Below are 22,618 nucleotides of genomic sequence, written 5' to 3'. Positions count from 1 at the left end.
TGGGTGGATGCTTTAAATCATGGGTAAGGCAAGCTGCCAAGATACTCACAAGGAAAGTGACCTGCCAGCACTTCACTCTGTTCATCTGGAAAGTGACATCCTGGGTCTGGTTATCAGGCAGGGTTATGCAGCAGCTGATCTCATTATTGCCAACAGAAAGAACAGTCCCACAGCCGGGTTCTGGGTAGTCACAGGTACAGGGATCCAGCTGCACGTATCCATAGTGCCACACCTCTTGGGATAGCTCCAAAAACTGCTCCAAAGGAGGGGTGGGGGATGGAGGAAGCAAAAGACTGCTTGAAGCAGATGAAAATCTCATGTCAGAAGCTACTACCATTCTAATGTAACGCATGGAATGGAGTCACAGTGAAAGCACCTTTTTCTTCTGGACGATACAAATGAAGACAATGCCCCTTGTGCTGACAACAAACGCTGCCCATGTTCATGGTGTGTCCTGCCTCGTTGACCACTGTCTCCCTGCTCCTGTTACAGTGCTCAGACATAGTGGAAATAAAAATATTCGATGTGTGAATGAAGAAGGAAGAAAAGAGTAGAAGGAAATCGAATGAATAGGTAGTTCTCACTTTACCACATGGTTAAGTCAGAAGGACCACCCAGGGACAACCTGGCTTTCTCCCAATCCTTCCCTGAAGCAAGGTAACTTACACCTCCCTTTCAAGGACTACGTGAGCGCTCTCTGATAAAGGGAAACCTGCTGAGACAAATGCGGTGAGGGACATCTGACTCTTGCTACTAGGTGGCAGAGGATTCCAGGCTACTGTCCCTCCCGGCCACATGTTGGACCAGCTCATTGTGCTGAAGCCCATGCATTCAGCTTAGGAGATGCGTTAAGCTGCCGGGCCTCCCTTTGGGTCAGTGGGGAACAACAGAAATGACAGGTTGTAAGTAGATGCTACCTACCTGTGTGGGTGGGGACCGGGGCTGAGCAATCTTGCCGCAGAGCATTTAGAATAGTTTCATGGCTTTTACTACAAAAGTTCTTTTTTATTATGTGGTATAAATCTTTAATTAATTTAAATTAAAATAAATTTAATTTAGTTTATTCTTTTTATAAACTAAAAAGAATAAACTAAATTAAATTAACAACTCAAGAAAGTTGTTGATGAATAAGTACTATGCTCAAAATGCTGGCTGGCATTTGCCATTCAAAGGAGGTGCACTGATATTACTGACTGTGTGAAAACCAGAGGACAGAAATCTAAAAGGATGATCTATTTGAAAATTAGTTCTGTTTTTGTTTTTGGCTGCGGCACACAGCTTGCAGGATCTTAGTTCCCCAACCAGGGGTTGAACATGGGCCACGGCAGTGAAAGCATAGAGTCCTACCCACTGGACCGCCAGGGAATTCCTGAAAATTAGTTGTTTTAAGAAGTACTTTAAAGGGACTTCCCTGGCGGTCCAGTGGTTAAGACTCTGTGCTCCTAGTGCAGGGGGTATGGGTTTGATCCCTGGTCTGGGAACTGAGATCCCGCATATTGCATGGCGTGGCCTAAAAAAAAAAAAAAAAAAAAAAAAAAGCCTTAAAAAGATAATTTAACATGTGTAACTGCTGAAGGTATGGTTATGTATTTTCATTTAGATCAGGGTTCGGCAAACTATTTTTTTTAAAAAAGTTTATTTATTTATTTATTTTTGGCTGCATGGGGTGTTCATTGCTGCACACAGGCTTTCTCTAGTTGTGGCGAGCGGGGGCTGCTCTTCATTGTGGTGCCGGCTTCTCATTGCAGTGGCTTCTCTTATTGTGGAGCACAGGCTCTAGGCGCCCGGGCTTCAGTAGCTGTGGCACATGGGCTCAGTAGTTGTGGCTCACAGGCTCTAGAGCTCAGGCTCAGTAGTTGTGGCACAGAGTTTAGTTGCTTGGCGGCATGCAGGATCTTCTCGGACCAGGGTTTGAACCCATGTCCCCAGAATTGGCAGGTGGATTCTTAACCACTGTGCCACCAGGGAAGCCCTGGTAAACTTTTCTGCAGAGCCACGTAGTAAATATTTTCAATTGTGGGGCATATGATCTCTATCACAGCTACTAACCTCCTCCACTCTAGCACAAAGGCAGCCTTTGACGATACATGCATGAATGAGCGTGGCTGTGTGCCCATGCACTTCATTTACACAAACAGTGGCCCATGGGCCATAGTTAGCCTCTCTCTGGTTTAGAGCAAATGACTGCTCCTTTAGATTAATTTCACTCGTTTTCAATTCCAAGTTTTCTTGTACATGTGCATAAAATTAAGCAATAGTTGTTAACGTGTTCACTCCATTAGCAGAACTTCACAAACACTTAAATAATGCTGGTTTTATAGCAGTATTCTCAGATGCTTCAAGAGAAAATCATTTGTTAACTTGAATAATGGTTCAATATTTTTTCAAATGAAAAAAAACCCCACACATACCCTGTCCCAAAGCAGTATAGACGAGTCTGACAAACAAGACGTATTTTAACAAAAGAAATGGCCTCTGCTTCATTGTGTTATCTTTTTTTATTCTTTATATTTGGCCAACCACTAAAGCATTGATTTTGAACAAAATGCAAAGAAAATTTAGAGGACTAAATTCATACACTCAAAGTGAGGTTTTTAAAAGACCACTATCAAAATATTATGATAAAATCAGGTAAAACATTCAACATAGAAAATAAAATTTAGGGCTTCCCTGGTAGCGCCATGGTTAAGAATCCACCTGCCAATGCAGGGGACACGGGTTTGAGCCCTGGTCCGGGAAGATCCCACATGCCACGGAGCAACTAAGCCCGTGTGCCGCAACTACTGAGCCTGCGCTCTAGAGCCCACGAGCCACAACTACTGAAGCCCGCAGCAGAGCCCATGCTCCGCAGCAAGAGAAGCCACCGTAATGAGAAGCCTGCGCACCGCAAGGAAGAGCAGGCCCCACTCACAACCAGAAGAAAGCCCACGCACAGCAATGAAGACCCAACGCAGCCAAATAAATAAATAAGTAAAACATTTTTAAAGAAAAGAAAATTTGTTTTGTGGCAAAAATACAAATTTTGGTAGAGCAAAGCAGCATGGTTAAAAACGGCATTCTTACTAAATTAAGAAGTTTATAGAGCAGAAATGTCCTTAGAATTGGTAACTGTATCCAAAGTAGTAGCAATATGCTGTCCATCAAAATAGAAGCTGTAATTATAAAAATTTACAAATACACAGAGAAACTGAACTTCAAAATTTCTCAGACAAAGCTGGGGTGGAATACTAAGGGGGGAAATACTAAATCATGGCAGTGTATGCTTTTTCTTTTTTGCAGCTCATCATTAAAATTCTCATGGTAGATTTTGAAGAATTACTTTCTATATCAACCTAAGTATAAATGAGTCCTCTAAATTTGTTGGCATTTTCTTCAAAATCAGTGCTTTGGTGGCGAACACTGGTTAAGTATGAAGGATAAAAAAAAAAAACACAACACAATGAAGCAAAGGCCATTTCTTCTGTTAAAATATGACTTGTCACACTTGTATACACTGCTTGGGGGAATGTGAGTTGGTACCATATTTATGGAAGTTTTTAAAATGGACATTTAGAAATATATCCTAAAGAACAATAGAACATGTATTCAAAGACAGAGGATGTTGGCTGCTGTGTTCAGGGACTTTCAGCCAGGAACCGTACCAGGTGTTGGGAACACACAGAGTATGTATAAATTAGACTCAGCCCTGGGCCTCATGGTGTTTGCTGCCAACGTGATTTATAGCGGCAAATCCTGGAAACAACCTGACTTCCGATAATAGGAAATCGGTTGGCTAAATGATAACATAACTATAAAATGGAATACTCTGTGTCATTAAAAATGATATTAAAGGTCTATATTAATGAACCTGGCAAAGGACTCACAATATACTGTCTGTATTTTTTAGAATCTTTAAACAATAAGCCTTTATTAATTTTATGAAAAGAAAAATCAATGAAGGTATTCTCATTTTTAAAAAGGCCCCATTTTTAGTGCTTCACGGGTTTATAAATTACAGAAACAGCTCAATTCCAGTCTGTTTCTTTAACTACCTTCCAAGGGATTTCTCTTGGTGCAATATTTCATTCACCTTAGCTTGGTTGTCTTCTTTCTGGAGAGCCTCTAATTTCTGCCTCTGCACCTCTGTGGGTTTGGCCCATTCTTTTTCAATGTCCTGTATTGCCTTAAAACAATATAAGTTGTAAAATTAGCAAAATTAACAGAAATGAATTAATCTGACAAAAACATACTCGTGTATGAAAGGCTATAAAAACAGACCCAAGTGGACACATATAAGGATTTAGCATGTTATAAAGGTTACTTTTTAAATTAGTTGGATGTGGGAAGCAATTTCTCAATGGTTTGGGGACAAGTGGTAGCACTTAGGAAAGAAAATAAAATTTGCTCTTTCCCCACACCACCCAATCCAATAAACACAGATAGGTTAAAGATTCGAATGTAAAAACCATAAAAGAACCAGAAGAAAATAAAAGGTATTTTTATCTGATCTTGTGCTAGGAAATACCTTTCTAAGATACAAAGATAAAATGTCATACAAATGAATGTATAATTACATAAAAATATAAAAACTTCTGTATCTAAAACCACCAAGAACAAAACTAAGAAGCAAATGGCAAACCAAGGGAAATGACTACATCATATGTGGCAAAGACTTGATCTTATTTATGTAAAGCAACAGTAAAAATGTAAACATCCCTAATAGGAAAATGGACAAAGGATACGTATCAGCAATTAATAAAAAGGAATTCCAAATGACAAATATAGCTTGAACCTCACTAGTAGTCAAAGAATCTGTTTGCCTCTCAAATTGGCAAAGACAAAACATATATATAATATTCAGAGTTGGCAAGGGTTTGGAGAAACAGGAAGTTTCATATAGATCTGATGCAATTTAAACTGGTAAAATTTTATGGAGGTGACTTGGCATATAAATCTAAAACCACCTATAGGCATGACAAACATAGACGTGGGGAAAATGTACTGATAAGGCTATTACTACTATTGTTTGTAATACTGAAAATTTTCCAGCTATTAATAGTGGCAAACACATGTATAGTGCTTACTATGTGTCAGGCAATGTTCTAATTGCTCTAAAACAAAAGTCAATGCCACCCCCTTCCCCTCTGGTAACTACTAATTTGTTCTCGGTATCTATGCATGTGTTTTTGTTTGGTTTGGTTTGTTCATTTATTTTATCATATTATTTATTGATTATTTCATTTATATTTCAGTGAAATCATATGGCATTTGTCTGACTTATTTCACTCAGCAAAATACTGAGTGAAATACAACATGTCCATCCATGTTGTCACAAATGGCAGGATTTCATCTTTTTCATGGCTGAGTAGTATTCCAGCCAAGGAATGCTCAGAGCCACCAGAAGATGGAAGAGGCAAGGAACAGAAACTTCTTCAGCACCCTGAGGGGGAGCATGGTCCTGCCAGCACCTTGATTTCAGACTTCTGGCCTATGGAAATGTGATAGAATAAATTTCTATTATTTTAGTGCTCCTCCCCGCCCCCCCCTGCATAAAGAAAAATGTCAACCCTTACAGCCACCCTATGAAATAGGTACTATTATGAAATGCCCAAAAATAGGTGATTGAGTTTAGGTACAACCAAATAATAGCTTATGCTGTCATTTAAAACTATATAGAATATTTAACAACATGAGGAAAGTCTGTGATGCATTGATACATGAAAAAATGTCAAGTTACAAAATAAGGGCATAGTAGTAGATCGTGATTTTTTTTTTTTTTTTTTTCGGTACAGAGGCCTCTCACTGTTGTGGCCTCTCCCGTTGCGGAGCACAGGCTCCGGACACGCAGGCTCAGCGGCCATGGCTCACGGGCCCAGCCGCTCCGCGGCATGTGGGATCCTCCCGGACCGGGGCACGAACCCGTGTCCCCTGCATCAGCAGGCGGACTCTCAACCACTGCGCCACCAGGGAAGCCCAGATCCTGATTTTTATAAAACAAAAAATATATATAAAACAAAAGCCAAAAGACCTTGCATCCACACTTAGGAGTCAAGAAAATGGATGTACATACGAGCGAAATGTAGTATATGAAATAAACACATTAAAAAAGTTGAGTTTATACGTATGATCTATTTAAGATTTGGGATGATGTTTACTTTTGTTTTTGAGCTCTTCCATATTTGCATATTTTTATAAGATGAAAACAATCTTACAATTGAAAAACAATTAAAAATGAATATACTGTTAGGCCCTTTTTGCTCAGCTTTGGGTAACTGCCACCAGCTAGTGTTCCCAAACTCCACCTCCCTGATGGGCTGTTCAGTTCTGTTTCCTAATCTGCACTGATGATTTAAGCAGAACAACACTGGTCTTAAAGAGAGAAATCACCTGAAGACAACTTAAGCCCTCAGCAATTTCTTCTGTACTCTTCCCTTCTTTTCCTGGCACCCAGCCTCCCTTACCCCTTTATCCCGCCTGGCCCCAGGGCAGGCTCTGAGATCAGCTTTCCATCTCATCAGCTGCATACACTTAGCCTGTGCTATGCTGCCATCATGCTTTAAAAGAGTTTTCCAGTGGTCCTCAGGCTGTTAACACCTCAAGGAAAGAGCCTGAGTCCTTTACCTCAGTTTATCTTGTCCAGTGTCTTACATACAGCAAAACTGCAGACAATTCTTTGCCAATTATCAGCACTTATTTATATCTTAGTCTGAATGTAAGTCTATGCGTTATGTCCCTCGTATCAATGAAGGACAGGTTATGCCTTATCTCCAAGAGGAGAAAGAAAAGCTGAATAAATTTTTGATGTTGTTCTTTAGGTTGGAGGAAAGGAGATGGATTTAGAGAGGAGAAGAAGAATAACTACTATTTGTTGAGAACCTGTTTTACATAAGTTTTCTCATTGACTTTTCCCAAACTGTTCTGTGGGTTAGGAACATTTACCCCCATTTTACAAATGGGTAAAATCAAGGTCCAGAGAAGTTATGACTTTCAAGACAACCCAGTAAGTAAGTGGCAAGGGTTGGATTAAAACCCAGATCTGACCACTCCACCAATCCCTCCTCCTATTGCCCAAGACACTGAATTCTGACGATGTAGGCAGCTACACACCCCAAGGCTTTCTCCTCATTGCCAACTATTCTCAAAACTGAACCTAGATACCACACCAGAATGGAATCAGCATGGGTATGAAGAAGAAAACACCTTTTTCTTTCCAGAATTCTACTTGATCTTAGAGCCCTGTAAGGACTGTTAGAACAGGGCAACGATGTCAAAGAGAAACATGGCTAAAAATACAAGGCAAATAGCAATCATGGCGGTTAGTATGTAAGTACTAACCAAAGATACATCATTCATCATTAGAAGATCTGGGAGTCTCAAACACAGAGATTTACATGTCCTACAGGAGAGGTAACATAACTGTTTTTGTTTTATACCTTTGAAAACCTTTGCCCCTGATTATGACTTCAGAAGTCATCACTCAGATGTATTATATACAGTACCTCACTCCAGGCAATGAGAGAGTCAAGTTTAGATAAATGTCTCTATTCAGTTAGATGGTTCCCCGAAGACTGGCTGATGGAGACTCATGCGGAACCTAATTTTTAAAATTGCATGAAATCACGTAAGTCAAGGTTTTCATGAGCTTCAATCACACATACGCTAGTGCCCTCTGCAGAGGCTTTTGTAGTGAGAAGTGGAGAGCGCAGGCCTTTTTAAACAAGGCATCAGCCACTTGGCTCTGGGTGTTTGAGGCTGAGCAGAGCAAGGCCAGGGATGTGGGAGCAGATTGGGCCCATACAAGGGCACTGAGCCATGGGGGTATTGGGAGGCTAGTGGTCAGCCCACACTACCCGTATCGTACCATGGGCCCTGATGCAGGGCTGGGCCTGCCTGAGGGAAGGGGCACCTTTTCCTAATGTGCACAAATTGTAAATGGGCCAGTGGTGGCCCTGCTGAATGTAGGCCCAGAATTGACTGAGCCTTCAGTATTTTTTAGAAAATCCAGAAACTTATACTTTTATACGCAATCTTCCATTTTGTTTAAAATGTCAAATTTTAAAAGAGAGGGGCTTTCCTGGTGGCGCAGTGGTTGAGAATCTGCCTGCCAATGCAGGGGACACGGGTTCGAGCCCTGATCTCGGAGGATCCCACATGCTGCGGAGCAACTGGGCCTGTGAGCCACAACTACTGAGCCTGCGCGTCTGGAGCCTGTGCTCCGCAACGAGAGGCCACGACAGTGAGAGGCCCGCGCACCGCGATGAAGAGTGGTCCCCGCTCGCCGCAACTAGAGAAAGCCCTCGCACAGAAATGAAGACCCAACACAGCCAAAAATTAATTAATTAATTAATTAAAAAAATTTTTTTTTATAAAGAAGGAGGAAGGAAACACCTTGCGCGAGCCCACTTGGCTTGTGGGACATCACTGGACACGCTTGCTTTAAAAAATATTGAGAGTATTCCTTAATGGTTAATTATGATGGCACTGTTATTTATCAGAACTCCTCAGAAATTTTTCCGTTAACTTTTTATTTTTTTTTTTGCAGTATGCGGGCTTCTCACTGCTGTGGCCTCTTCCGCTGCGGAGCACAGGCTCCGGACGCGCAGGCTCAGCGGCCATGGCTCGCGGGCCCAGCCGCTCGCGGCATGTGGGATCTTCCCGGACCGGGGCACGAACCCGTGTCTCCTGCATCGGCAGGCGGACTCTCAACCACTGCGCCACCAGGGAAGCCCTCCATTAACTTTTTAAAAGGATGATTGCTTCTCACTCACATATCCTAAGCACCCAGGACACAGTCTGTGCCCTTGGCCATTCAGTGTCTACCTAGGGAGATAACTATGTGAACCAGTATTCACAATACCAGGTGCAGGTACCATAATGGAGGGCAGAACAAAATACCATGGGGGTGGGGAGGGGGAAGGCAAGTAGGCTTCCCAAAGGAGGCAGCACTGTGGTTCCCTCCCTCCTGCTGGCCTGGGGCCCCCTTTCCATTTCTCAGTGGCTCTGCTCGAATTCAAGGAATGATAATGGCACAGGTTATTATGACATCAACTACAGTTTTTTGAAGATTTTGCCAGGCAAAGAGCTAAGGTTTGAATGTCAGTCTGTTAAAGCTGGAAGAAAACTTACTTAGAGACTATTAGTTCAGCCTCATCGCTTCACAGGGAGAAATTGTAGTTCCAGTTCTAGAAGGATGAAGTGACTGTACCAAGGTCACCCAGAGAGAGAGAGCCAGTGACAGGTCACCCAGAGAGAGAGAGAGCCAGTGACAGAGCAAGGGATAGAATGCGTTTTTGAAACTACAATTCAGTGTGCTTTCCATGAAGCCATCTTTCCCCCAGCTATGAGAGGAGGAGACACCATCGATATCTCTCTGGTTTACAACTCCTTAATGAAGACAGGTAAATATCGTATTATGATGCTAGCAGTTCTAATTCTCACTACTCTGTATCCCTGGAAACCATGCCACAGAAACAATATTAGAATTAGGTGATGCATTCTCAATGAAGGATGTGCTGGCAAATAAACCAGACACTAATAATGTATCATAATAACAGCAAGAATACAGTGGCGCAGAGCCTCAGTAAACATTTAAAATGGTAAATTATGTTCCAGCTCATGTAACAGGGGTGTAAGTACACTGAACATGGGTATACATGGATCAAAGTGGGATATGAAACGAGCTCAAAACTATATCCTAGCCATAAAAAATACCATAGTGAACATTAACTATTTCATAAGTGATATTTTGATTTGCCTTCTTAGAATTTAGAAGATTTTTGTGGAAATCATTTACTAGATGGACTTGGTCTCTTAAAAAATCACCTAAGGAGAAATGTGTGTTAAGGTTGTGAGTCCTGTGACATTCTGGCTGCTGGGGTCTGCTGTGTCTGTTCAGTCATATACCCAGGTTCTCTGCCCTGTGCTGAAAAAGCCAGGGTCCCTGTGTGGAGTTGGTGGTCTAGTGGGGGAGATATATACACAAATCATGCTCTATTTTGTCAAGCTGACGATTCCGTTGATTTTACAATACAATGGTCTTGTGTGACGCTAAGAAAAAACACAGCCAATTGAATTATAACACAGTGCCATGTGGCAGTCCTGTGCAGTGCATGAACTGCTCATGCCAGTCTCTCCCGGCTGGTAATTGCTTTCATTTCTTCTGAGGCATGTGGCAAATTCTCTCCCCTTCAGCAGCACTACTCAGCCTGTGCTAGGCAGTCCTTTTGCTTAATCTTGGTATAAAACGGATCAGTTTCCTCTCTCTGGGAACAAAAAGCACCTGGTTGTTGCTTTGCAAGAAAATGTGAAACATGGAACTGCGGTCATTTCTTCAAAGATGAACATTTGCTTTTCCAGTATAAAAGGGAACACTGCCACCCACTCTTTGCCTCTCTGTGTAAGCAATAACTCCCATTCCATGCAGAATCATACTCTATGAAGTAAGTTTAAATGACAATTAGACTCAACACATATGTCAACAACACACCTAATCCAACTAAAGGGAAAACAGTATGAACAGCTATGTATCAGTTAGCTATTGCTGCATAACAAATGACTCCAAAATAAAGACTTGCTTAAAATAATCCAATTAAAGCAATGTAATTGCTTAAAACAAAACCAGAAGTCACCTAAGGAAGTATGTACTTTTCCTCTTCTATGCTCTTTCATAAACCAAAGCATCAAAATCCAGCCTTTCACTTTTTTGCTACAACCAAAGTACTGCAGGAGGTTCTATCAATGTTTCCTTGTCCCCTTGCAAAGCTCATTAAAAGTAATGTCTGACCCGACACTTCTCCCCTCTCTTCAATTTTACCTCCTTAGTTTATGAAAAGCCACAGACTACAGCAGCTTAGAACCGCACTACATAAAAGCCACCTGCAAATGTGTTAAATCCCTTTTCTAAATCCTCCGCGTCTAAGCCTACTCAATCCTTTGTCAGCAAATGTTATTTTTTCTTTTTCTTAAAAATGCAGATGGTACCAACTGCCTGACAGAATTATTATGAAGCTTAAATGAAACAATGCATTTAGAACAGTTAGTACTATGAGGGGCCCCCCAGGAGGCTTAATGCTAAGGTCATGCTGGGAATAGTTCTAGTTTCTGGAGATACAGCAGTGAACAAAATAAATTCCCAATTTCATGGAGAAATCATTCTAGTAGGGACAGAGACAGTAAACAAAAATGTTACATATAGTGAAATGGTGGAAATGCTAAGGAGAAGATAAAGCAAGTACGTCAGCATGTGGGGTTTAGTCTGAGGGAATAGAAAACCGTGGGAGGGTTTGAACAGGCCAGGAGTTCGACCCACCATTCTGCTGCTTGAGAACAAACTGAGGGATGACCTCATGGAACACCTTAAAAGAAGTTTCCAAACCTCCCTCCCACAACTGGCTAGCCAGGCCTGGGAAAGAATCAGGCCTCCGAAGATGCTGCCTCATGAGGGTGAAGAGTGGCGGGGAGCTGGGGAAGCAGGCAGGAGCCGAGATGGGGGTAACCAGGGGTGCATCACAGAGGCAGCCTCTGCTGAGCACGGCTGAGCAGAGCCTTCACCACATTAAGTCAGACAAGGAAAGGAGGCCAAACTCTAAATTTACTTTTCTGGAGACTGAGGGGCAGGGGTAAGGCAGGACCAACTACATAATTTGCAGGGCCTAGTACGAAATGAAAATGCAGGGTCCCTTGTTAAAAAATTAAGAATTTCAAGATGTGACAGCAGAGCATTCAACAAGCCTGGGGCCGTCTGAGCACGGAGGGCAGGGGCAGTGCAGCCCCACAGGCCACTTGCCCATGAGGCTGGCCCCGGGGGCGGGTACGCTACTTGTTGGTTTAGGGAAAAAGAAGATTATGCTAAAGTGAGATTTAGGGACCATGCGTGACTTTAAATTAGCAGGGATATCCTTTCCCTTCTCATGTAAATTAGCCTAGGTGATGGAGTATCAGCTGCCGCTTCGGAGAGATTGTTAGAATGGGGTAGAATTCTTTTCCCTCTAAACTCTACTCCTTTAAGAATATTCATCTATTTATATTCCATTTATTCAGTTACTGTGGTTAAAATATACATAACATTTATCATTCTAACCATCTATAGGTATACAGTTCAGTGGCACTAAAAACACTGACAATGCTGTGTAACCATCACCACTCTTTATACCTAAAACCTTTTCATCATCCCTAGCAAAAATTCTATACCCATTAAACAATAACACCTCCCCTCCTCCCAGCCCCGTGTAACCTCTATTCTACTTTCTGTTTATATGAATTTGCCTCTTCTAGGTATGGAGGTAGAATTCTGAACTGCCACACGGGTTCTGTAATGTTTTCAAACTCAAAAGGCCTATAGTATCTGGTGTTCTGATAGCTCTTGGTTCGCCTCACCTGCATGTAGATCAAATCTACAGCTGCTCTGCAGTCCATCAGCCTGGAGTCGAGGGATGGGTCCAGGTACCTGCATGATTCAGGAGCATTCAGTTAATTCATGACACGGCTAATGGGCACACCTGGGAGTACATGCTCTGTGAAGTGGTGGTCCTCGACGCCTTGAACCAAGGCCCCCTCTTCTAGCAGAGCCACAACCCTCTGCTTGCCTAGTCTTCAACTGTCCTCCCATCTCTTCTGTTTCCTATCGTCCTCATATTGTAAGCTTACCGGGTGGGCTCTGAGAATAGAAATGCAAAAAAAAAAAAAAAAAAAATCTTGAAGGGAATGGTGCACATCACTGTTCACACCCAGCTCCCCTCTTGGCCACCAAGTCTTCACGCCCTCTCCCCACCCGCAATTCCTGGCATAACGATCTGCCCTGTACCCACATCTATATCATTGCTCGGTGCCCAGGCCACGTCATCTCTTGCCTGAGCTGCTCCGGTGACCTCCTCACCAGACTTTCTGCCTTGGTTGTGTTCCCTCAGTCCCACACTCCACATTCTAACTGGAGTGGTCTTTCCCAAGTAACTTTTCAGACTCTCATAGTCCCAGGAGTTAGAGCATTTATCCTGGTTGCTCCCAAGACCCCAATGTCATTTCCAGTTACATCTCTGGCCTCTCTCCCCTCCCCCACACTCTACATTCCAACCCTGTTTTCTCTTCTCTCCCTCCACCCCGAAGACCACCTGCCTCAGCAGCCTCCTTCCCGGCCTTACCCGCCTCTCCCACAAGCTTCATCCTCATGTGCCCTCCTCTGGTCCCTCCTCCTCAAGTCTGTGTTAGCAAACCCCGCCCCCCACCCCGTGCTTCCTCAGCACGCTGAGTTTATCCTGATTGCTGCTCTGATCAAGCTGATTTTGACACCAGGTGTGAAGACCCCTTAGATCAGTGCTGGGTCCTATTCAGACTTGCCCCTCTGGACCTTGGCAAAGGGACTTGCAAATAGCAGGGCCTCATGTCTGTCTAACAGCTCTAGAGTCGTCAGCATGAAGTGAAGTTACAAGTACTGTGTGAGCCCAGTGGCATGCTAAGGACCGACAGAAACCACCAAGAGAGGGTGTGCCGGGGCTGGTCTATCACCAGTATGAAGGCACAGGTGAGCAGAATCAGGGCACTCAGCAGTGGAGGGGGCAGAGACAGTGGGATTGGCACAGACCAGGAAAAGGATGAAAATGTCGCTTGAAGATCAGCTTCATTCTAGGGGCTGGGGAGGAGAAGCTGAAGTATTCCTCCCTGTATTCCACTTAGCTATTTCACCCCTTCTCCCCAGGTGCCCTGTGTGGCAGAGAATAGCCACTGTTGCACCAGAGTTGGAGAACTCCCAGACCCACCCCAGACTGCAGCCCTGTGAGGCGAGGGCAGGTACCCTCTGGTCTGGAAGGAACTATAGCATCTTTGGAGAGATGCACCAGGGAATTCACAGACAGAGAAAAATCCCTAAAACTTGACTAGGTCTCACTGCGAGGCCTCTCCAGCTGGGAATCCCACAGCTAGTGTTAGTCAAGCGAGCCTCCCTGCTCCAACCCAATAAGACCTCACTCTGGACAGAGGGCCAGGCACCTGCGCGATCCTTTCTCCAGGCTCTCCCCTTCCAGTGACCTCATCCTCAGCTCTAACAGCTGAAGTGGGACCTCCTTTCCTCCCAGTCCCCAGGAGCAAAGGCAACCTGCCCGGATCTGAGATACAGGCTGGTGATGGGGTAGACATTTTGTCTTGCACTTATGATCCAGAAGTTATCTATCTAATGAAGACATAGGCAAAGTCCAATTTCCAATTCAAGCTTCAAGGTGAGGGACAGAATCCTCATCTCTTCTTTGATCTCAAGTTCTCTGGAGAGCCCATGGACAAAACAGTCTAAGCCCCAGGGATTTGGGGGGTGGTGGTGGCTACTATTATCATCATTATTATCATCAATATAACAATAATAAACATGACCAAAATTGATTGAGCATATAGGATTACTTCATTTAACTCTCACTATAATCCTATGAGATAGACCCTATTATTATTATTTCCCATTTTACAGATAAAGAAACTGAGGCTTAGAGAGCTTGAATAACTAAAGTTCAGCTAAACCCTGCGGTTCACATACTCAGATCCCAGGAACAACTATGCTTAGTCACCTGTTATTATGGGCAGCTTCCAGAAGAATAACTACTCTCTAAACTCTCAGACAGAACTGCAACTTTTCCCCTTCTCAGGGCTCCATGCCACAGGTTTTGACCATTTCTCAGAACACTTTTGAATAGCAGTATATGAACTTCTAGGCTTGCTGGGAATCTTCTTCCAAAATTCAAAGCCACAGCCTGGAGCTCTAGCAAGGCATCACAAGGTCAAGATATCTACTATTCCTCGATGTCAACATGCCTTTCTTTAAAAACCTCTGTGTTCAGATTACAGATTAACTGGGCTGGGCAAAGAGTGAGCCAAAGAAGCCATCCAATACAGCCACAGTAATAAACATTGGGAATTACAGATTCATTCTCCCATTCCCCCATTGTTATTTTGTTTGTTCTTCAGAGGACCCCTTGTTTCTGACAGAAATAAAAGTATTTTCTGCAAAGATACTGCAGATTTTTTTCCTAGATTGTGTCCTATCAACCGAGGAAAATATGTCTGGCTCTAGTAAATAAGCATGTATTGCTGGAATCCTTTAGGAATATAAACCAAATACGTAGAGTTCAAATTCACTGTGGGGGAATTCCCTGGGGGTCCAGTGTTTAGACTCTGCATTTTCACCGCCGAGGGGGGGTAGGTTCAATCCTTGGTCGGGGAACTAGGATCCCACAAGCTGTGCGGCATGGAAAAAAAAAAAAAAAAAATTCCCTGCAAATCAGCTGAGTCCACTCACTCTTTGCCTTCAGGGAATACCACAGTTCAACAGATAAATCAGACTTGCTTGTAATCATCAACAAAGTCCTTCAATTAAATACAGTCAGTCCTCTATTCCAAAGCAAACACACGACCTATAATTCCTCACCATTACCTGCTTCAATCCCCAATCCCCCTACCCACAGCCTTACCTTCATGGCTGCCGCCCTCATGATAATATCCCTCAAGCTTTTAACTTGAGACCAGTGAAAGTCATCCTCAACATCCTGTTCTTTAGGACAAATGTTCTGGTTCATTCGCTCCTTTCTCCTCTTCACTGCTTTCCTGGACCTTCCCCAAGCTCCTGAGCTCCCTGGAGCTGTCAGGCTGTGAGCTGGATGTGGGAGATTCTGACAAGCTCTGATCTGCAAAGCTAAGATATCCTGAGAAACCTTCTGTCACAGTAAAAGCTTACTCACCACTTCCTGAGTCCAACCTTGAAGTTTTCCACTTCAGAACTGCGAAGGCTAACATAAGGGAGTTCAAAGTCCACCAATTTTTTAATGACTAGAGAAAGGGAAAAGAGTCTTATTGGTTGAAACAGCACAGATAGTTTTCATACAGTGCAGTGCTTTAAAATGATAAAATAGAGCATTACTATTGGAAGAATAATTAATACTGTCTTGCATTTATATGTGATTTTTAACTTTCTGAAGTTCATTTAAAAAATAAGTAGCATTTGATCCTCATAAAAGACCAATGGCTTGAGTAGGGGACATTTTCACTGTGATACAGATGAAGAAACTGGGATTCAGAGAGGTCCAGTGCCTTCTCCAGCACAGCACAGCTCCTGGTGGCCAAGCTAACTTCCACCTCCAGATCACCTCCCCACAGCTTCTGAGGACATATGTAAACTACCTGAAGACAACTGATGCCATCTCACAACAAAAAAAGTTGTAATATCTAGAAATGCACTGTAGAGAAAAGCAAAAGCTATACGAAACAATGTCATTGGTCTCTATCTCACTGCATGTATGTATTTTTAAAGAACCTAAGAACTTATTTATATCATCCACATTTCATAGCAAATATTCCTTAACAAGGAGATATTCCTTAACAAGGTCTGATGGGATCTGCTGATGCCCGGAGTCCAGCACTCCATCCACAAGGGGGTTGTGGCGTGGCTGGAGAGCAGCCGCCAGGGTGCAGGGATAAAGGTGCACCGGACGGCAGCGCTGGGGCTCAGGAGGCACAAGAGGAAGTGTGGTTACTGGAGAGAACTGATGTCTTCTTCCTGACCACGCTGCCCCTCTGGAGCTGCTCAGCCCCAGCTCACCTTGAACAAAGGCACAGCCCGCATCCCCAAATGTCCGGTTCGGGGGCCGAGAGTCGTAGTAGAGACCACACACTGGGGCGTTCCCCTGGGGGGTGACTGGCCCCTCAGCTGCAACCCCGCACCTCCTGGCTGAGTGCCTGCCCACACCTGCCCACCCCATCTCAGGCTGCCTGCATTTCCTGCTCTCCTTACCAGACAGCTTGCCCTCTTTGTAAGACCGAATGAGAAATAGTCCAAAGTATCCCAGCAGCTCCTGACACAGTCCAATTTTGTGTGATACCACCTTTAACCGAAGATGAGAAAAAGGAGGGAAAAGTTAGGAGTGTCTGCCTGTAAATATCAATAAAAAGAGCTTTAAGGGGCCAGTGGAGAGTAAGAGAAATCTTTCCCGAATCTAAAAAACGTATATACTCATTTTAGAAAATTTAGAAATTTTAAAAAATTACAGTGAAAAAAATAATAATCAGTCCCCCCAACAATAGACATGAACTGGCCCCAGCTGAGACTGGTTTGTCCCATCTGGGATAAGGACTCGTCTCCCAGACTGGGTTGGTCTCTATTGTCCACTGGAGGGCAGTAGCCATTCTCCAGGATCATCAGCCCTTCTGTAATACCTGCCCCTGGGGCCCACACTCCAATCTACCTTCCCTGGGGGCTGGATTACCAGATATTGGGAAAAGGGATGTTCCCCACCATTGGCTGGCATATAAAAGTGTACAGGCTAATGTCCGCCTATGACACTCCAGGCCTGCTTCTCTCTGATGTCTGCTGTGATGCTCAAGTCTAATTGGTGTGGCTTTTGCTCAGTGAAACGTCAGATCCCGGGCACAGGCTGCCCTCATTTCATATTCCTCGTTGACCTTTACCTCAAACAGCTTTCATTTCAACACCAGTGTTTTCGTTTTTACCAACTGGTCATGAGGCTGTAATCTCGGAACATTTCACATCCATTCACCCTCCCTTAGTAGGAACATTCATGCTTCCACAGGCTCTTTCCCTCTCCGCTCGGCCAGCCCAGCCCCTCTTTAAGGCTGGGTTTCTGTGACTTCTTTGCATGCCTAGTCTGAATTCGCTAGATCACCTCTGCAACCCTCTGCGCGGGGGTCCACCTGTATGGCTCTGTGCGTGAGCTGACCCTTTGACCATGGCTCCAAGTTCTCAAGGTGGCAGTTGTACAAGGCTGAAAAGGGCACTTTCTTGTCCGAGGTCTGTAAATTACCTTGGGAGACAGTCTGATTAGGTGGATGGTATGAGTAGGTGTTCTCAGTATAGCTCTGAAAATAAAGAAGAGCCTGGGAACTTTTCACAACTTTTCCTCGATGTTTATCCCCATTCTCCTTTCTACCTTACTCTCTTCCCCATGCCCTTGAGAAATAAAAACAAAAACAAAACAAAGCAAAACCCTGAACCAAAACACAGGGCACCTCTGTGTGTGGGGCTGAGTGTGCCCCAGGGGTAACAGATTGCAAAGTCATCTTCTCCTAGAGTAAATATGAACCCATGCCCACTCAAATTAGATTTCTCTCTTCTCTGACTCATTCAGTGAAAACAGCAAGCTTACATGCCAAGGAAGAGAGAGGAGTGGGAACGGAGACACTTTCTATAATTTATAAAGACATAAATACAGACACCTTTCGAGGACGAGAAAGCAGTACAAAAAGAGACACAATAGTATTTCCTTCTTAGCAAATGTTAATGATGCTTCAAAACACGAACACCACCGATACAACTACATTAGCACAAATGCACAGAAAGCAAAAACGAGATTTTAGTTTGTTGCTGGTCCTTAAAGGGCCCATCAGGATGGCTGGAGAAGCATAGTGAGCGTGGTGACAAGTATGCTTGAGAAGATACGGACAATAATTTTTTTTTTTTTTTTTTTTGCTGTACGCAGGCCTCTCACTGTTGTGGCCTCCCCCGTTGTGGAGCACAGGCTCCGGACGCGCAGGCTCAGCGGCCATGGATCACGGGCCCAGCCGCTCCGCGGCATGTGGGATCTTCCCGGACCGGGGCACGAACCCGTGTCTCCTGCATCGGCAGACGGACTCTCAACCACTGCGCCACCAGGGAAGCCCCGGACAATAATTTTTAATTACAAAATGTACGTTACATTTTTATGTCAGCTAGAGAAGTTCCCAGCCCCTGGAAGAGAATTCACATCTGTGCCTGGCCAAGTGCTCGCTTTACCTTATACAGAAACTCCTTTACTTCATTTTACCTCCAGTGCTAATGATGTCCATGCTATGGATTTGAATTTCTCACGAGCCAATGTGATGGAAGAGGGGAAGTACATTTTTCTGAGGTTAATGTACCTCATTCAACTTCTGCCATCAGTTACAAGGGGAACTGGACAAAACAAGTGGCACTGTGGAACCCTAGACTTACTGCCCTACTCAATACTTATTCAGCACTCCCTCTGACATCATACTAATAATGATAAGAACCATACTCGCCACTGCTGATGGATTGTGAGCTCTTGCTATAATTACTTAGACATCATTTCAAAAAATTAAATAACTTACCCAAACTCACATGGAGCAGCTCTGTAATTTGAATCTGGGACTTGTCCTAACCCCAGCAGATAGGAGACCCCATACTCCCACCAGCAGCCAACTTCAGCTACAGTTATGTCTAGTTTGGCCGGCGAGCCCAGTGTGTGTAAAACATGTCAATAATGGTGTCCTTGGGCAGGGCAGCTGCTCTCCGGTTCTCTGTAGGCCCAACCATTTCCAAATGAGCTTATATCCTACAGCTGCACCTCTGACTTACCTGCCTGGCCACAGAGTACCTGAGTTTGTGGTCCCTACTCTCACTATTACTGTCTCCTCCTCTTTCTATTATGTGTCTATCTCCCACTTTGTAAGTCCTGGGAGGGCAATTTAGGGAACTGTGTTTTGGGGTCTCTTGGTATAAATCCACTCAAGTGTTAAGCATCAAGGGCCCTTGATAATTTCTAGAAAGATCATTCTAGAAATCAGTACAGCTTAGCAAGACTGGAAGCAGGGAGATTAGTTTGGGAGCGGCTAGGGGCGTGGGGATGAAGAGGAGAGAGACTTGGGATGTAGTGTCAGTCGGTTTTGGGAGGTGAAGGAGGAGGACCCAGGGTAACTTCTCAACGGATGGCCTCAGCAACCAGGTGGCTGCTGATACCGGGCAACCAGGTCACAATCCTGGAGCCAAGAAAAGGGTGTATGTAGTGACTTTAGTAGGAAGAAAGGTGCAAAATAATCACTCTCAAGCAGAGCAAGATCTAGAGAAGGAGTATTTCCTAATCTGGGGACTCAACCAGGAGGGCGTAGGTGGGCTCAGATCTCCAGGCTGGGAAGGGGAGCCATAATGCAGGAGGAAGGTCCCACAGTCTCAGGTAGAGGCGGGATCAAGAGCTGGGCGCCCAGCAGGGAGTACTTCCGGTCATCGGCTCAGAAGGCGGCAGACACCAGGACCCTAGCACGAGAAATTTCCGTCCTTGGAAAGGTCCTAGAAACTTTCCAACTTCCTCCTGTTTATAACTTCTTATTCTCCCTTGAATGTTTCTCTGGAGGATTAGAATTTGTGAAAGAAATTCAATCTAAATGGAACTGGAGGATATAAGATGGAAAGCCCCACAAGTGTGCCTCAGGAAGACAAGACTTAAGGACTCAGAGGCTGATTTCCCGTAAATGCCTAATTCACAGAAAACAGATAATATTGCAATTTTCTTAAATGATAGAGAGTTAGTCTGGGGTTGCCTCATATCAGCCTTGGGAAATTTTGCTCCTGGTTTCCAGAGACCGAAACAAGATATGACCCAGGTCAGGTTGGTCTCACAAAATAAGTGGAATTCAGCTTTGTTTGTGTGACCGGAGCGGTTTTGTCTGCTGGGGGAATTTTCAAATCTGGTCTCCATTTGTTTTGATTTTAGTAGACTCTAACTGAACTCTCCCTTCTTTACATTCCCAGCCCATAAATAAAGCCTCCCCCAAACCCTCAGCGGACACGCCGGCAGCCTTTCCAGCTTTCGCGTCCCCAGCTGCAATTCCTCTGCTATTCCTGAACACGCTCATCTTCTTGACAATTTTGAGCTGCCTCATTTTACCTTTTTATTTAAGTTGACAAACTAAAACCCTCCAAAGGCAAGGGACCTGGGAGCTGGCCCTACAGCAGTGTGTGGGCGAGAGAAGACGGAGTCCTCTCTGAAGCCCAGCTCGAGGAAGGAAAGGCCTCAGGGACAGAGCTGGTAATGGCTGCATCTGGAGAAGGAAGGATGCTTTCTGGGTCTCGTCCTCTGAGTCCTCAGAGAACTGACCAGAACTCGGTTCTGGCCCTGTGGACCCAGGATTAGAAGTGCTGGGCATTGGTTTCAGGGGTTTTCCCCTGTGAGGGAGGAGGGACCACTCTTTCTGGCTTTGACAACCCCACTGTCACTGTCTGCCAGAAGTTGTCACCAGCCCACCTGGGTAGTCTCATCTGGGCTCCACCCTCCTTCCTGCTCCTGAGTAGGGATATCCCGTAATAAAGCACTTGGCATATGTGCAGGACACATCCCTGGCTGAGTTCCAGAGAACCAACAACAGCCTTAGCAAGGACCTGGAAAGTTGATGCCCACAGAGGGGCGAAAAAACCCAAAGAGACCCTGGGGATCGGCTGTAGCTGAGATTCCTCCATCAGTCTGTCAGCAGAAGCCAGCATCTCTACAGATAAGTCATCCAGAGTAAAATGATAGGCAGGAAGCTTCTGGAAGGTAACTGTATCCTAGTCCCTGCCTTCAAACAGAATGATTCCTAAATTCAGTTCTGGGGCTGGAATTTGGATAGAATTTACCTCTAGGACTCTTTCAGCAGTATCTGATGTTAGAATTTCGACTTTAATGCTCCTTCCATCGGGCAGAAATATATCCAGAGACGCTTTCTCGGTAGTGATGCTAAATGTGTCCTATAAAAGCAAAAGGAAGCACAATGAGCTGTGGCGCCCTTCCGTGGGGCACATGGACGCAGGAGACAGTCATCTTCCTCTCGGTGGGCCCTTGGGGCATACAGTATCCAAAGCAAATGCAAGCCAAGTGCAGAGATTTGGGGGACTGGTTTTGGGGGTGGGGTGGGGGTGAGGAGAGGGTGGAGAGGAGCTCAGGCAAAGCAATGACATGCAGCTTGAATAATTTCCCAATAAACAAGGCACCTGCCTTAGGGAAAAAGCTTTTGAGAAAACCATCCACGTGACTCTTGGCCATCCCAGATTTTAACTCTTATGTTCAACATTACCAGGCGTCCCTAAAAATTTGTAATATGCGCTAATTTATGGTTCTGCTGCAGCAAAACTCTGAAGCTGCAAACTTTGAGGCCTGTGTGGGGATCAGGTCTCTATCTGGTGAATGGGCACCCAGCTAAGGGGCCAACACCCCAGCTCAGCACAGCCCTGCCTGCACTCTCGCATTCTGGCCTTCTGTGAGGGGATGCGTGTGTGCCAGAGGGGACTGCGAATCCGGGGACCTGTGAACCTCTCGGATAGAGCATTCTAGGATGTCAGAGACATGCTACAGACAGGGGAAGCCCGTCCGAGCTCAGGAAAGCACGAGGCTGAGGTCGGCACTCAGTTTCCTCAGAGAGAGTGACCCTGACGGGGAGGCAGGGCCAGTGGCTGCCCACACGGGCCTCCAGGGCAGCTGCATCTGGGGTTGGCTGTTCTCAGTGCCTCTGAATGGGACCCTGTCAGTCTACAGAGCTGCTTGTCTCTGGGAGGCGGATCCCGGTCACGGCGTTCTCATCTCAGGTTCCACGATGGACTAAACCCTGACGCAGTCTCTGCATGCAGTGCGTTCCCTTCTCTCCTAGGCATTTAGAACGGCACTAGTGATGTGTCATCCTTGGGAGAAATGAGAAAAGAGCCATTCAGATCATTTTCTGTGTTCTGAGCCTGCTATATAAGCCAGAATATTAGTAATTAGCAACACAGTGTGTGGGGATGGGGGCGGGGGGGATGGGGGGAGAGGCAGTATCTCTTTTTAGTGACCAGAAAATTTACATCCAGGTCACCTCCTTCCTGGTATCGGTTTGGGGGAGGGAAGATCCTGATGACTGATCAGAAGATTATTGGGAG

At 44.7% G+C, this 22,618-nt stretch overlaps 1 protein-coding gene across 1 annotated transcript in view; it reads right to left on the bottom strand.

Annotated features, from left to right (window-relative positions):
- The window catches only part of SNX31 (sorting nexin 31), a 62,895-nt gene that overhangs the window by 16,327 nt on the left and 23,950 nt on the right, over positions 1 to 22,618 (bottom strand). Inside the window, exons 5-10 of the mRNA XM_067712411.1 lie at positions 21,347 to 21,457; positions 16,739 to 16,829; positions 15,690 to 15,777; positions 12,355 to 12,424; positions 4,070 to 4,162; positions 50 to 253 (exon numbers count right to left, since the gene is read on the bottom strand). Of these exons, the coding sequence (XP_067568512.1) occupies positions 50 to 253; positions 4,070 to 4,162; positions 12,355 to 12,424; positions 15,690 to 15,777; positions 16,739 to 16,829; positions 21,347 to 21,457 (657 nt within the window). The remainder of the gene's footprint in view (positions 1 to 49; positions 254 to 4,069; positions 4,163 to 12,354; positions 12,425 to 15,689; positions 15,778 to 16,738; positions 16,830 to 21,346; positions 21,458 to 22,618) is intronic.

Source organism: Pseudorca crassidens, chromosome 17 (genome assembly GCF_039906515.1).
Source record: "Pseudorca crassidens isolate mPseCra1 chromosome 17, mPseCra1.hap1, whole genome shotgun sequence".
Taxonomy (NCBI): Eukaryota; Metazoa; Chordata; class Mammalia; order Artiodactyla; family Delphinidae; genus Pseudorca; species Pseudorca crassidens.
Note: the sequence above shows the minus strand (reverse complement) of the source record. Positions and strands in the feature narration are given on the sequence as shown.